Consider the following 16,330-nt stretch of genomic DNA (forward strand, 5'->3'; position numbering starts at 1 on the left):
ATTTATTCATCTACATCCATGTTCTGGAAGTAACCTCTTATAAAACAGAAACAAAAGCTCTTTGAGGACTGGCAAACGATGATCTCTAAGGTCCCTCCTAATTCTAACCCTTTGAAATTGAAGCTATGATGACTTGGAAGCAAAGTAAAGATGACTTTTTTTCCCTGTCCCCTGCATGCCTACCATAGGGCCTGGCATACAGTAGATATTTAATAAGTGTTAGATAAATTGCCTCCATGCCTTTGCCCATAAGCCCTAAACTGTGAAGAAGCTGACTTAGCCAAAGGTCTAGAACCAGTCGGTTCCAAAGGGTGAGTGCCTAGAGTAGCAGATGACCCATCCCTACCTCACTGATCCCTCTAGAATGTAGGTATAGACAAATATGATCCTCAGGCTAGCCATGAGACATGGCAGCCCAGCACCACAACCTCTCCTCACACCCACCTTCAATATTCCTTTCCTTCAAATATGTAAACTATAGACAACATGCCCATATACCACCATGTCAATGCACAAAATCCCAATCCTGTAGCAAGTTTCTAGACAAGAAATAGAGGAAGATCAATCAGTGAATCACTCCTCTGTTGAGTTTAAAACTGAACAGTGCCCAGGGCTTCTGAGGTAAAGGCGATTCTCTCTATTGCTACTGCTGTCTCTGCCAGGGAAAGCCAGGCTAAGCTCCCTTGGGAAGATCATGTTCTTTGTTAGCTGGAGTATGTCATGAGCTGAACCCTGTTGCTCATTTCCAACAGGGAAATACCCCACGTGGAACCCAAGATGGCCCCATGCCTTGACCAACTGCCCTAGGGACATACCTGGTGAAGGCTGCCTCTGGGCCCAGGCAGAGAGACAGGGCCAGGGGGCTGCTGCTAAGATTTGGCCTTCCAAAAGATAAATGGTAACACATTTACACACTCAAGCTGCCAAAGGATAGGGCTTCAGAGGTAGAACAAGCCTTCATAAGTATAGTACAATATCTTTTCTCAGAACTCCCACCATATAATAAATGCCCAGTTTCCAAGATCCAAGGGCTGAGATCACACTAACAGAATATGTCATAGGCTACTGTAACAGGTCCCAGATGAGGGTACTTAGCAGCTGATGGTAACCAACATGGTACAGGATCCCTACAAAGAGACTGACCTCCGAGTCCAGGTCTTAGACGGTTGTCATAGCCATCCAATAGGCGGTCCAGGATCCTGGTGAAGATGGTGATGTTGTCAGTACTATCATCTGAAATATCTGGACCATGCTTCGGAGACAGCCTAGAACATTGAGAGGGAAAAAACAGACACAAATTAGAAATGCAATCATATGCCTCCACTCAAGCCTATAGTCTTCCTTATTTTGAAATTTCCGAAGCCCAGTTCTTACTTTCCCAGCAATATTTTCTGTCTCTCGCTGATATAACTTCATGTCTCTGACCTGGAGCAGAAAAGCATCCTGCCATTCAGCACAACGAGAATGGAGGAGACATCCCACTGACTTAGTGTTGGTTGCAGCTTTCCGGATTCTCTAGCCCTCCAGCCAGGAAATGGTGCTGGAGCCCAAGCCGGTCTACCACTGCAGTCTCTGGCATCAGGCACCAATATCCAATAGAGGAATTAGCTTATTTAGGACTCAGACAATCTCCAAGTCCAGCCTGGGCTATTTTTCAGGACTTCCCCAAATGGGTACCCATTAGAAACCTTTATGATTCCTACTGGGGCACTTTGAGCAGTGGACTCTGCAGGAGTTCATAGTAAAGAGCTAGGCGGTTCTAAAAAGTAGGTAGGCTTCAAAGAATCTATTTGAAGTAAAGCAAAGATACAAGAGTATAAGTTGTTTTGCAAGGGAAGAACATTGGCCTGGGAAAATAGCAAAAGGGAAGATGGATAATGGATGTAGCAACTTAGACAAATAGACTTTTAGGCCCGAGGGATGGGGATCCCAAAAAACATGTGGGAGATCTGAAAAACAAAGGTATAGGAAGAATAAGAGGGCACATTTGGTGATCCTGGATTCTCATAAGTCCCTAAGGAGGTGGAAGCAAGAGCATTCATGGGCCAGGTTTCTCACCCCTAGCTGTGAGGCCTGTGCTTTCTCAGCAAGATGGCAGTGAGACAGAACTCAGGTAAGTGTTGTAAAGCTAGCGGAAAATGAGGAAGTGCTGAAGCACTACCAGTATCAACTGAGGTTTAGAAAAGCTGACTCAAATTCTTGGTACCATTACTTAGTCAGATAAGCTCATATCTTGAGATCATTCAGACCTAGTCCTCCACTTTATAGAGGGGAAAAATCAAGGTCCAGAGAGAAAGAGATTTGCCCAAAGTCACACAAATAGTTAACTAGTAGAGCCAGTATTTGAACTCGAGTCTTCTGACTTCAAATCCAATAATCTTTCTACTCCAGTCACTCTGTACTCCTCCAGTATAATCATAGACTATTAGAGCCAGGAGGACCCTTAGAGATGATCTGGTCCAAGCTCTTCATTTACAAAAAGGGAAACAGGTAGAGAGGAAAGTCCAGGCTCTGGTGTTATTTCTACTTAATACTTAGTGTTCCCTCCTCTGGAAGTTCTTCTGTCACTGCAAACATCTGGGCTAGTTTGGGCAAGGGCTACTGCATCTGAACTTTATACTTCCTGTCTACAACAAGTTATTTGATACTACAGAAAGCAAGGCAAGGGGAAGAGCAAAAGAGAGGCAAAGAAGGGTCAGGTTAGCACACTGGCAACCTCAAAGAACAATGTTCCTCAACTCGGGAGGATTCCTGGATCCTGTTTCCCTTTCAAGAAGGCTCCCAGCATTCAGCAAGCCTCCTGATGAATGGAAGGGAGGACACATTTAGTTCTAGAGGGTACAAGGCAGCAGAGTAAAGGAGTAAAGCCTCAATGGGCAGCTAGGAGCCAGAGGGGGATGACAAAGCACTGTTCTGCAGTGAGAGGGAGGGGGAGAGCCTGCCAGGGCCCATGATGAATGGCCGCTTAGCAGATGGATTGGGAGAACTGGTGCAAGAGCCTCATCTGGTGGGGGTTGGGGCCCAGAGCTGACAAATCAATGTGCTCCTGCTAAGGAGAAAAAGAAATGACCTGAAAGCAGGCACTTGATTAAGATGAGTGAGCAAAGCGACCACTAGACACACAAATGCTTGTCAATGGCTTTGTAAATGGTGCCCATCCATTTAAAAAAGGCCAGGCTGGCACTCCATGGGGTCCCCTGACATTCCTGCCTGTCCCAGTTTGGGGCCAAGTAAGGGCTATGCAAAGGAAGAAAACAATCTGTGTCACTATCCCATAAGCCTTTGCTACTAATTGGTTTTTTCCCTTTTTTCCTTATCCCATCACTTTCATGGGGGAAGGGGGAGTCATCTCCTCTTGGCCTCCCTTCACTCCTGAGAATTCTTAATTCTATGATTTAAAGTCCATTTCAACAGCAGAAGGGAAGAAAAGGGAAGGGAGGGGGATGAGAGGAGAGGGAAGAAGAGAAGGAAGGCAGAGGATGGGGATGGGAAGGAAGAAGAGGGAGAAGGGAAGAGGGTTGGGGAGGGGAAGGAAAGAAAGGAGAGGAAAGGGGATAAGGAGGGGAGAGGAGGCAACATGCCAAAAAGAAGTAGGTACAAATCCTCCGCTTCATTTGTTTTTCTTCTCCAAAAAAGGGCTAGTGGCTCCCCCATGTTGTTCGAGTTTTCCTCATTTTACCTGGCATCCAATTATACCTGTTTAGTCTGAGATGCCCACAGAACCCTGTCCATGCCCCAGGTGTGGTGGAATGAGGCAGGACCCCACTCCAAAGATTCTGAGTATAATGAGAGTGGAACAGCTTAAAAGGCCTTTAGAAATCCTCTATTTGGGGGCAGCTGGGTAGCTCAGTGGATTGAGAGCTACTAGAGATGGGAGGTTCTAGGTTCAAATCTGACCTCAGACACTTCCTGCCTGTGTGACTCTGGGCAAGTCACTTGCTTATCCCTTACCACTCTTCTGCCTTGGAGCCAATACACTGTGAGGTTTTCTAAAAAAAAGAAATCATCTTTTTCCAAGACCTAATTTTACTTGGGGCAGAAGGAAGACAGGAGTGAAGCATAAAGGAGAGAAATGACTCATCCAGAGTCACACAGCAAGTGAGTGGCAGAACCTGGTGCAGACCACAGGCTTCCTGATTCCATGCCAAGAACATAGATGTTCATCAAAATTTACAGCTCCTCTCTGTTGAGTCTATGACAGAATGCCACTGCTGTTTCTCCATTACAGATTTAATGCAAGTTCCTTTTAAGACAGGAGTTAATTAATGTTGTGATATAACCCCAACCCTCTTTTCAATAGATCTCTCTGTGATTTTACACTTGGCTGCTAATAAATTTCCCACCTGAGTTGAACTAAATTATTGAATGGATAGGAGCTTGTTTTATCTCCCTAGACTTCTAACTCAGGCCAAAACTATTTCTCTGTCCATGGCTGAACTCATCCATTCCAACTGAGATTGCCCCTACCACTGCCACCATGCTTATTACCCTGCAGCAGTAAGTACTAAAGCAAGGCAGAGTTTCTAACAATAGCCAGACATAAGCCTGGGAGAGTCGAGATCTTTATTCCAGATGGAGGAGAAAACAAGATTCAGAAAGCAGAAGAAAGCAGAATGATGTAAGAGATGGCATGAGTTAGTGGCAAGAGTACTGAATTTTGAGCGGGGTACCTGGGCTCAAATTATGGCTCTTTTTACTATGTGTGTGACTTTGGTCAAATATTTTTCCATCTCTGAGACATCATTTCCCCCTCTGTTAAAAAGAGGGGGTTTAAAGCATGGAACATATTACCTATCATATTTGTGGATAGGAAACTTTATGAATAAATGAGAGATAGAAATCACCATAGGATGTAAAATGAATAACTTCAATTACATTAAATTTAAAAGATTTTGTACAAATAAAACCAATGTAACCAAGATTAGAAGAAAAGCAAAAAACTTGGGGAGGGGGGATTTTATAGAGAGTATCTTAGATAAAGGTCTCATATTTTAAATATGTAGAAAAATAGGTTAAATTTATAAGAAGGAGTCACTGCCCAATTGATGAATGGTCAAAGGATATGTATACAGTTTTTGGAAGATGAAATAAAAGCTTTGTGGGAACATGCTCTAAATCACTATTGATTAGAGAAATGCAAATTAACATTTTGGGATATCACCTCATACCTATCAGATTGGCTAAAATGATAGAAAGGAAAATGATAAATGTTAGAGTGGAAAAATTGGGACACTAATGCACTGTTGGTGGAATTGTGAACTGGTCCAACCATTTTGGAGAACAACTTGGAATGATGCCCAAAGATTTATAAAAGTGTATATACCCTTTGACACAGCAATACGACTATTAGGTCTGTTCCCAAGGTGATCAGAGAAAAAGGAAAAGAACTTATCTGTCCTAAAATATTTATAGCAGTTCTCTTTGTGGGTTTAAAGAAATGAAAGGACAAAGGACTTACAAAAGAAGATCTCTTCACCTCCAGAGAAGGAACTGACATATGGAAGTATGGATTGTCTGTGTCAAATGTTGACCGTTTCTAATGTGGGGTTGAGAGGGAGGGAGCTAACTTGGGACTCAAAAATGTAACAAAATAAAATAAATATTTTTTAAAAGGGGGAGTTGTATTTGATGATCTCAAAAGTCTGTTCTGAAGTCTATGAAGTGACTTCTTCAAGGTCCCATTGCGAATCAGGAGGAAGAGAGTTCCAGAATTTTTTGACCTCCAGGTCTGCACTACATTTTACTGTTTTATTAATAGGAGATATTATAGACTCTTCCTCAAAGATGCTTAGGAAAAAAGGCTAACTGCCTTCAGGCTTGACTGTATCCATAGCATCTCTAAGAAAGACTGCCTTTTTCTTAACTATTTCCTAAATATTGGGAAAGAACCTAGCAAAGCATGGCTGTTTGAGGAGTGGTGGCTCAGCAAGTATTCTAACTGTTCTCTCCAACCTTATTTGTTATGTCAAAAAACAAGACCAAGTCCTGCATGGCTACTTAGCAACTGGATGTTGCATCCTCCCAGGGAGAGAGTTAGACAGATTTGGGGAGCAAAACATTTATGGCTGATCAACCACAGCAAGCTAGTCCATTTGCTTGCTGTAACTCATTTTCTTGCTGGATTTCAGTAGAGGCTTGTGTGTAACGGGTCTTCAATTTCCAAACACAGTGTCTGCCCAATGTGTCACGTTTGAATATTTGGAGCACATTTTCCCCAAGGAACAACATTCAGTTGTATGTGGGTTCCCTGGCTAGCCCACGAAGGCCTACTTAACCCAACATATAGCAGAAAAATCTATTAGGATTATTGGTCACTTACATTATGTAATGTACCTTGTATAGTGTGTGTTCACACCCAGCTGAGAGGATGGAATGAAAGTAGGGTAGAAAGCAAAGCAGATTCTGGTCTAGTATCAGAGGCTACCACCAAATTTACAGATCTTTAGCTCATCTCCTAGACTAGGGACTCTGCTAGCCTCCCTGCACACAGAGCCATGCTCTTTTGTTTGGGGGATCAATGATCTTTGACCACAAGTCCTTGACTCCCCTCTTGCATATACTCTCAATTTTGCCCTTCTTCTTGATTAGCTAAACTCCATATCCTGGCTCTCCTACCTGCCCTGTCCCCATGCCACAGGTACTGCAACGTGACAAAAGGAAACATGGTGACACCGTGAACCCCTCCTACCATGGATCAGAGCATGGCCCAAGCTAGCCTTCCATTCAAGTGGAGTATAGGCTGTAAGTCTAGAAGGGACTTTATAGGCCATGTAGATCAACCCCCTCATTTTATAGAGAGGGGAAAACTGAGGCCTTTGTTCAAGGTCACAAAGATAACAAGTCACAGACCCAGGATTAAAAACCCAGTTCTTCTGATCCTATAATAATCACACTATGTATGCTGCCTCTTGAAACATTTGTAAAGTTGATAATATATATTTTGGGACCCATCTGCCATATTGATTTTAAAATGAGTATACACACATATACAGAGTACCCACTATCCACTGCCCTGGCTAGGCCACATCTGGAGTCTCGAATTCAGCAGTTAGTTACAATTTAGACAAGAGATTGGCAAGTTGGAGAACAAGTAGAGGAGAGGGACTAGAATGACGAGCAGGTGTGGTTAGTGGGGAGAACAGAAGATTTGAGATTTGGAAGGGGTAGGAAGAGATAATCACTGTCCTTGGACAGAGGACACAGGCAGAAAAATGGCAAGATTGGAAAACCTATCTGAAATCTAATCAGTGGAAAGAGGTGAGAAGAATAGGAAGTGGTGGGAAGTGTCTAGCAGTTAGATTTCTTTCAGAGTCCTTTTCAAGGGCAACAGTTAAAGGAAGCTTCTGTTTGCATATGAGGTTTGATAGGAATCCAAGGCAGCTGAGCAAGAGAGTAACATACCACAAGAAAATTTATTAGGTCCACTATAAATAAAGCTTTGCTCATAATATCCAAGTGACTGAACCCCTAGTAGGGCAAAGAGACAATGATAATAGATGGTTTGGCCAAGAGTCATAGCCACAAGAGCTACCAACAAGAAGGACAAAAGGTCTGAAGATTTTATTCCCAGCATACATAGAGGCCATGGGGAATTTTGAAATGAGTAGCAAAGAATATTTGTGTGTTCTCCAGGGCCAAGTAATGGCTATGTCTGCACAAAATGAAAGTTAGTCTTCCTTGAAGAAGAGTTGGTAAAGGGCTAGAGGCATGTCCACTACTCTTCAGGGAAAAGTGAGAATAAAATATTCCTTCGAAATTGGTAGGGAATTCTTGAAAGAGAAAACAGAGAGAGGAAAGAATCAAAAAAGATCCAGTGGATGCATAATCTATGTCAGAAGCCTAGAAGGAAGAACAACTCAGCATAGAGAAAGAATGTGAAAAGAAGGACTAATAAATATTTGGGATTATGGAATAGGTCAAAGGCTTTTCCTAGAGAAGAAAGAGCAGGAACCATGTAAAAAGAAATAGTTTCTTGGGCTCCCAGAAATTACGATGGGTTTAGATAAGTGCCACCAGGAAAGAAGTCACCCCATAAAAATCAGACAGAAGAATGAGGAATAATGGTTGGTGACTATTGAGAAATACTGAGACAGCCATATGCCAACCTGACATGTTGTTCAGTTGGGGTTTTTTCAGTCCTGTCCTACTCTTTGTGACCCCATTTAGGATTTCCCTGGCAAGATACTTGAGTGGTTGGCCATTTCCTTCTCCAGCTCATTTTACAAATGACGAATTGAGGTAAATGGGGTAAAATGATTTGCTCAAAGTAACACCGCTTTTAAATATTTGAGACCAGATTTGAACTCACAAAGATGAGTCTTCCTGACTTCAAGCCCAGCATTCTATTCACTGTACCACCTAGCTGCCCACAAGCCTGATATGGCCATGGCTTAAAATATGAGAATGATGATATCTTGGTCAGAGATCAAATGTGCATGTCAAGAGTCAGTCAAAATATATTTGCCTGGAGTCTTGGAAAGCTGATCCAGTCGGATTTAAATTGAAAATGGAAGACAAGGCAGAAAAAACTACCCCAATATATCTGCCAAGCCAGATTCCATGGAGCAAGTGAGGTATAACATTTTTTTAACCAGACCATTTCAGTGAGGGTAACTACTGGTGCAGAACTTCTTCTACCAATGGAAATCAGTACCTTTTCTGTAACTTATGTCTTAGAGGTATAACATCAGGAAAATAATATCAGTAGAGAGGACCCATAATTCACTAGACATAATAAAGGAGCCTGCAATAAGCCCAGAACCTCATATATCAGTGCAGTCTAATAAATAGAATGCTCAACTTGGTATAGAGAAGGCCTATGATGAGATTCCACCTCTGACACTTACTGAAAAAGCATGGGCAAGTCAATTAATCTCCCTGAGCCTTCATTTCCTCATCTAAAAACTAGGAATTGCAATAACCATAGTAACTATATCACAGGGTTGTTTGTGAGGATCAAATGAGATAATAAAGAAAATGCTTTGCCAATTTTAACAAATGTATGAACTATGGGTCGTAAACAAGGTAACAGGAGAGCTTTGCAAGAAAAGGAAATATGATCTCTTAAGTATAAAAGATTGGGGGGGGGGGACAGGACTCACAAATGTGATGTTTCTATAGAAAACCATTCAATAAAATAGGATCAAAAGGACACTAGAGTAGTGTTGCATTGTAAAATAATAGCTAGCATTTATGTATCTCTTTAAGGCTTACAAAATGTACTTTACAGACAATATCTTATTTGATCTCCACAACAACCTTGAGAGAAAGGTACTTCTGTTATCTCCAATTTACCGATGAGAAAAGTGAGGCAGGCAGAGGTTAAATGACTTGCCAAGGGTCCCATAGCCAATATATATCCTAGACCAGATTTGAACTCATCTTAGCTACCTGTAAAAAGTCACACTCACAAGGAACTCTAAGAACTGGAGCAGAGAAGCAAAATAGAGAGCATTTGTGTGTAAGTATCAATTCATGGATAAACAGAAGGTATGTTGTGATAGAAGTATACCGTAGACCACCCAACCAGAAAGAGAAAATAGATGAGTAGTTCAGGAAACAGGTCACAAATCTAGAATGGAGACATGATATAAGACTTCAGCTTTCCAGACATATGCTGAAGTTCTCGCTATTTCAGAAGTGGGACTACTAATAAATTCTTCACTTCCTTTAATGGTAAGTTTTGCTCTTTAAAATATAGAGGAAGCAACAAGGGGAAATGCTATTCTATACTTGATTCTGACCAACAAGAAGAAACTAGTTACTGGGATGAGAATGATAACACCCTCATTAGGAAAAGACCACTCCATTTAATCCTATTTCCATCTTTTCTCTCTTTCCCTATCATAAATTCTGATGTAAAACCTAGATTTTTAAATAGCAGATTTCAAGGATTCAAAAAAAGCATGAATAATATCCCATGTTCTAAAATTCTTTAAGGAAATACAGTGCCAGGAAGATAGGAAGATCTCAAGAATTAAATCATATAGATATAAACATAAACAATTCCAAGGAGGAAGAAAAGTCCCCAAAGAGATAAACATAGAGGCCTAAGATTAATGGCAAACTTGGATTTTTAAAAAACACATATGGGAGATGGAAGCAAGGTCATGTATCTGTGATTAAACAGAAAAGAGAAGAGTAGTACTAGGAGAATAGTATTAGGAAGCCTAAAGCTCAGAGTGAACTGAAAAGTGTCATGAACACAAAGAACAACAGAAAGGCCTTCTTTCCATATTAAGAATGAGAAAAAGGAAGAGATGGATCAAAGAAGCCAATGGTTCAGGACGGATGGACAATGATGATGTATGATGGCGAGAAGGAAGAACTACTCAATTCATATTTTGCTTCTATTTTCTTTGTCACTGAAAATGGTCTTTTGGAATGGGAAAAAGGTGGTTAATAGATGATACTGAAAACAAGTGAGGATATGATAAGAACAATGAATTGCCTTTATTGCATTCAAGTCACCAAGGCTGGTTAAACTATATGTCAAGGTGATGGATATGATTGCAGACATTGCTGATGATTTTTTAAAAATCATGGAGAACAGGAGAGGAGCTCCAGGACCAGAAACTGGCAAATGTCCCAGTTTTCAAAACAAAGAGCAGAGTGGAGACTACAAACTACAAGCCAGGGCACTCAACTTCAATTCCTAACAAAATTGCAGGATGTGATTCTAGCATTAGAAAATAAAGTTATGTTCACTAAAAGCCAACGTGACTCCATGGAATGAATGCCAGTCACATCAGACTAATTCCCTCTTTCTAGTAGCAGGGTCACTAAACGAAGAGCTCAGGGAAGTGCCATGACTGTTGCAAATTGATTTCCTAAAATGCAGATGTGCTGACACTCTCATACTGTCCTTCTGCCCAAGATAGTACAGCAGAAAGAGATCTAGATTTGAATCAGAAGAGTGCAGATCAAAACCCAGGTTTTGCCACTTACTGCTGTGAGACTTTAAATTACTGACCATTTCTGGACTTCATTTTCCTCATCTGTAAAAAAAGATTACTTAAAGGTTCCTTCCATGTCTAAATGTAAAGATGTGATAAGATGTGGGCTAAAAGACAGTACAACCAGGTGGGTTTGGTTGGATGGTCATAATGAATTAATGTCACCTAGAAGAGAGGGTGGGATGCTCCAGGGATTAGTACCTGACCCTATTGTTGACATTTTTGCCAAAGGCTTCAATGAAAGTACAAATGACAAACTTATCAAATATGCCAATGATTTGAAACTGTGCAGAACAGGTAAAAATGTTGAATCCAAAAATACCTCAAGAAGTTAGAAAAATGGGCTAAATAAAATAGGATTTAATTTAATTGAAATAGATGTAGTCTTACACTTGGGATCAAAAAGTCAATTATGCAAGTATAGGATGGAAGAGGCATGACTAAATAACAAATAATAGGGAAAAGATCAGGGAATTTCAATAAATTCCAAGCTGAGTTGACAGCATAATGTAACAATTTTTTAAAAAGCTAATGCAGTCTTAAGCTTTGTTAAACAAAATGGCAGTATCATGAATGAGGGAAGTAATGCTGCCGATATAGATATAGATATACTCTGCCCTGCTCAAATAACACTTGAGTAATGTGTTCAGTTTTAGGAGTCATATTTTAGAAAAATGTTGTAGACCAGGAGGCCAGTAGACTTAGAGTAGCTTAAGTTAACCTCCATCTATCCACACACAAACAACCAGGGCTATTGTGAGCCAAGAAGCTGTGGAAAAGACAGGGTAATTTAAGTAAACTTTGACTCTAGGTAAATTGTCCTAAACCCAAGGCATTATAGACCTTTTAGGCAAGGAGTATATAAAGGATCACTCTCAAGAGGAAAACTTGTGAAACACCCATGAAGGTTCCTAGAAGGCTGCTTTGGCCTTTTGGGGGGCTGCCTTTCCCTGAGGGTCATTGAATGTATTTTTATTATGGTAATGTTTTCTCTGAACTCTCAGGATCCACATGATCCATTGTATCACCAGATGTGTGCATCAGGAAGAAAGACATTGACAAACTAGGGTGGGTCCAGAGAAGAATGACCAGGATGATGAAGAGACCTATGACTATACCATATGAAGATGAATGAGGGAACTGTAGATGTTTATCATGGAGAAGAGAAGACTTAAGAAAGACTTCATAAATGCATTTAAGTATTTAAAGAACTCTCACATTAGCCCTTGCAGCTAGGTGGCATAGGAGATAGAGTGTTGGGTCAAGAGTCAGGAAGACTCCTCTTACTGAGTTCAAATCCAGTCTTATTAGATTATCTGATGCTGGGTAAGTGTCTTAATCCAGTTTGCCTCAGTTTCTTCATCTATAAAATGAGCCAGAGAAGGAAATGGCAACCACTGCAGTATCTTTGCCAAGAAAACCCTAAAAAGGAGCATGAAAAGTTGAACATGACTGAAAAATGGCTAAACGAAAGGTTCTGCTTATTCTGCTGGATTCCAAAGGGCAGAACTAAGAAGGTGGAAGTTGTAGAGAGACAGATTTTTGTCTAAATGGAGGGGAAAACTTCCCAATAAAAAGAGTTATCAAAGGTGTAAGAAGGGCTACCTTGAGAGGTACTGAATTTTCATTCACTGGAAGTATGCTCAGGGACACTTGAGAGAAGTCCTTGCTCTGAGATGGGTCGAACCTCTGAAAACCCTTCCAACTCTGAGATGATATTGAGTCCATGAACATGAACATCCCATTTTCAAAAAGGGTCACAACTAATGGAGGTAAGTGTTTACAGGGTTTATTCATGCATTTAGATTCTAAAAATCTAGTTCATAAGTACAAGAAAGGTGAAGAAATGGCTGAACAGCCATTCAGGTGGAGAGAAAAAGAACATGTACACTATGAGCTCCATGAGTGTCAACAATGGATCAGGATCATTACCAAAAAGATCCCAAACTAATTAAAGCCTAGTGTCCAGAACAGTGGAGGTCCTTCTATCCAGTTCTTAATACGCTCAGTTAGGCAGGTCATATGTACTCAGTTCGGTGCCACATTTTAAGAAGGACATTGAAAAAGCTATAAAATGTCCAAAAGAGGGTAAGGGGCCTGGAAAATCTGTTACATCAGGATTTGGTTGAAAGAGCTAGAAGTGCTTAACCTACGGAACAGGGGCTTTTTACCTGGGGGCTATGCATTTTCTTTTAGCATTCTGAGAACTGTATTTTAGCATAATTGGTATCCTTTGTAGTCCTATGGATTCCACTTTGTGTTAAAACATGATTCTGAGGAGACCATAGGTTTCACCAGACTGCCCATGGGGTCCAACACACACACACACACACACACACACACACACACACACACACACACACTAAGAACCTCCTCTGCAATGGAAGAAGAGCCTTGGGGAAGGGGGAAGGGAGGAGGTCATGATAGCTGTCTTCAAATACCTAGAGGGCATCACATGGAAGGAGCAAGTGTCATACCTATTCTGTATAGCAGCAGAATGAGGGCTATCACAGGGAGGCAGATGTCAGCACAGTATGAGAAGGAGCCTTCTAACCATCAAGGCTAGTCAATAATGGAACAGACTGTTTTGCAAAGTAATGAGGTGCCTATCAAGGGAAACATGGACACAAAGGCTAGATACTAGGAAAAGAATAGATTATATTCTTAAAATGGGTGGAATCTTGAACCAGATAAACTAAAAGGTCCCTTCTAGTTCTGAAAGAATATCAAATAGATTCCACTGGCTTTGATTCAAGTCAACCAGTATTTGCATTCACTAGGCTATAGCTATGCTAGGCACTCAGATGGTTAGCCCACTGAGATACTGAGATTATAAACTGCCTGAGGGCAGGCATTGTGTTTTATCATCAGAATGCTTTTCATAGTCTTTGTACAGAGCAGGGACTCCATAAATATAGGCTGACTGATTGATTGATTAAAGGCAGCTGAGACAGCCAGCAGCTGCAATTTCCCAAACACACTGCCAGATGTATATGTGTATGTTTGTGTGTGTGTGTGAGTGTGAGTGTGAGTGTGTGTGTGTGTGTGTGTGTGTGTGTAGGTGTGTGTAGGGGGGAACAACAGAGAAAATGGTTTTTCCACCATGTGAAGAAATTTTGAAGAACAGCCAGGAAAAATAAATAAATCTCAGAAATTCTATTAAAGAGCAAACCTATCAGCTTGTACCCTATAGACTCAAGGCTTCCTCCAGCCCCTTTTTTCTATGCAATTACAAGAGTTCCAAGGTCAACCTTGCAGCAAACTCAATCTCCATTTAGAGCACACAATCTGAACCTGGAAATATACCTAAAGGGGCCTCGGTCACACAGTCCCTCCCCTAAGATCATGTACTTTACTTCTAATGGCTATACTCACTGACTCATTTTTAACTATTCAGCCCAGTTCTAAGAATGCTGGGTTTTCTTAGAGGTCTGGGGTTTTACGTTTTTGCCTAAAGACATCAGCAGCACAAGGGAGCATGGTGGAGGGGCAAGAAACAGGTACAATAATGGCATTGAAGTGGCAGGTGCCTGTCTGGCAGCCAGGGAAGAGATGGGAACACTAAAAGCAGTCACAGACCTGTATTCCTGCAAGAGATATTTACATTGCTTCTGTGCCATTCAGCAGGCATTGAGTAAACACCTTCTATGTACAAAGTAGCATGGTGTAATGGTGAGACAGCCAGCCAATGTATCAAGCAGACCTGGGTTCAGGTTCTGTCTCTAGCACATATGGCTTTATGACTCTGGGCAAATTAACTCGCTTCTCAGTACTTCCGGCAATTCTCTGAGACTATGTTGTGAAACAGTTGCTGATGTACATTGACAGAGGGAGTTTCCTCAGCAGGAGCTCCCTACACCAATGAAATCACAAGTCTAGGGTTTTTTTTTAAAATGTGCCAGGCGCTGGCCTAGGTGCTAGAAATACAAAGACAAAAACAAGAGTCCCTGATCTCAGAAAGTTTACATTCTACTGAGAGAGGATGTACCCAAGTCATTGTTTAAAAACAGAAAGAAGGAAGGGAAGAAAAAAGGATTTAATTATGTTCAATGTCTTCTGCTTGTAAAATTTAGAAATGTTGTCATTCAGAATGGCTAAAATAGTTTCTGCTCTTAGAAGATGCACCAGTTAATCTGAAATTGTTACTGACATATAATATCGAATTTCCTCAGTTACTGGGTAAGTTATAAATTTCTATAGCTGAACACTTCTTCCCTAGGCCCTCTTCTCTTTTCTTTCCTTTGGTGTTCTTATCCACTCCCTGGAGTTATTTTACTTCTATGCCAATGAATCCCAAGTCTGCTTCTCTATTTCTAGACCTCTCCTCAAAGCCCCAGGCCCCTATTTCCAGCTGCCTGATGGACAGCTCCACTCATGACTATCTTACTAGCAGTTTTAGTGTTTCCAAATCTAATCCACCATTTCCCTTCCCCAAAGCCTCCCTGTCTCTCAAAGGTTCTATTGCTGTTGCTAGCACAACCAACCTCTCAGTCACTCAGTCTCAAAACTTTTGACTCAACTTTGGATTTTTCCCTTTTTACATCATTTGTCAAGTCCTGTTGATTCTACTCTTATGACACCTCTCAAATAAGTCTCTTCTTTTACACTCCCACTGAACCAGCCTAAATTAGACCTTTTTCCTTTGGGTTTGAACCTTTGTATTAGCCTCCTAATTATTCCCCTTTCCTGCAACTTCTCTCCCCTCCAATTTATCCCTCCATAATCTTCCTACAATAGTGCTCTCTTCACATCACTCCTCTGCTTAAAAACATTAGTCAACTCTCATTGGCTAGTAAATAAAAGACACTCTCATCTCATGTCACTTATAAATTCTGTTACACTGGACAAGTCACAAACTCTCTATATTTGAGAGTTCCCTCACCATTCAAAATGAGGGAATTAAACTAGATGGCCTCAAAAGTCTCTTCCAGCTCTAAATCTATGACCCTTCCAAAGACTCCTATGTTCTAGTTAGACTGGCTCTTAAGCCATCCTCCATTCTTGTCTTGCCCTCTTTTGTCTCTGTATCTGTGCTTCTCTTTTCCCACTGCAGAATGGGCTTTCCATACCATCCCTTTGCCATCTCAGCATATTCAAATCTCTTTCCTCCCTAAGGCCTAACTCCGGTGCCCCCTACTCCATAAAATCTTCACTTGACTATTCTCGTTCATTATATTCCCACCTACCTTGAAACATAAAGAATACTTTCACTCCTGGGTTACCCAGATCTCTCCTTGATACTTACTTCACTTACCTTTCTATCTTTCTTTGTATACTCATACTTTCCTGCTCATTAGATGTTTTTCTACTCTTACCTTCTGTCTTAGAATCAATGCCAGCTTTTGGTTCCAAGGCATTAGAGTGGTTAGGGCTAG

At 41.1% G+C, this 16,330-nt stretch overlaps 1 protein-coding gene across 1 annotated transcript in view; it reads right to left on the reverse strand.

Annotated features, from left to right (window-relative positions):
• GABRA3 (gamma-aminobutyric acid type A receptor subunit alpha3) overlaps window positions 1-16,330 on the reverse strand; it is a 164,060-nt gene that overhangs the window by 145,554 nt on the left and 2,176 nt on the right. Inside the window, exon 2 of the mRNA XM_044682542.1 lies at window positions 1,144-1,265. Within this exon, the coding sequence (XP_044538477.1) occupies window positions 1,144-1,265 (122 nt within the window). The remainder of the gene's footprint in view (window positions 1-1,143; window positions 1,266-16,330) is intronic.

Source organism: Gracilinanus agilis, chromosome X, assembly GCF_016433145.1.
Source record: "Gracilinanus agilis isolate LMUSP501 chromosome X, AgileGrace, whole genome shotgun sequence".
Classification (NCBI taxonomy): domain Eukaryota; kingdom Metazoa; phylum Chordata; class Mammalia; order Didelphimorphia; family Didelphidae; genus Gracilinanus; species Gracilinanus agilis.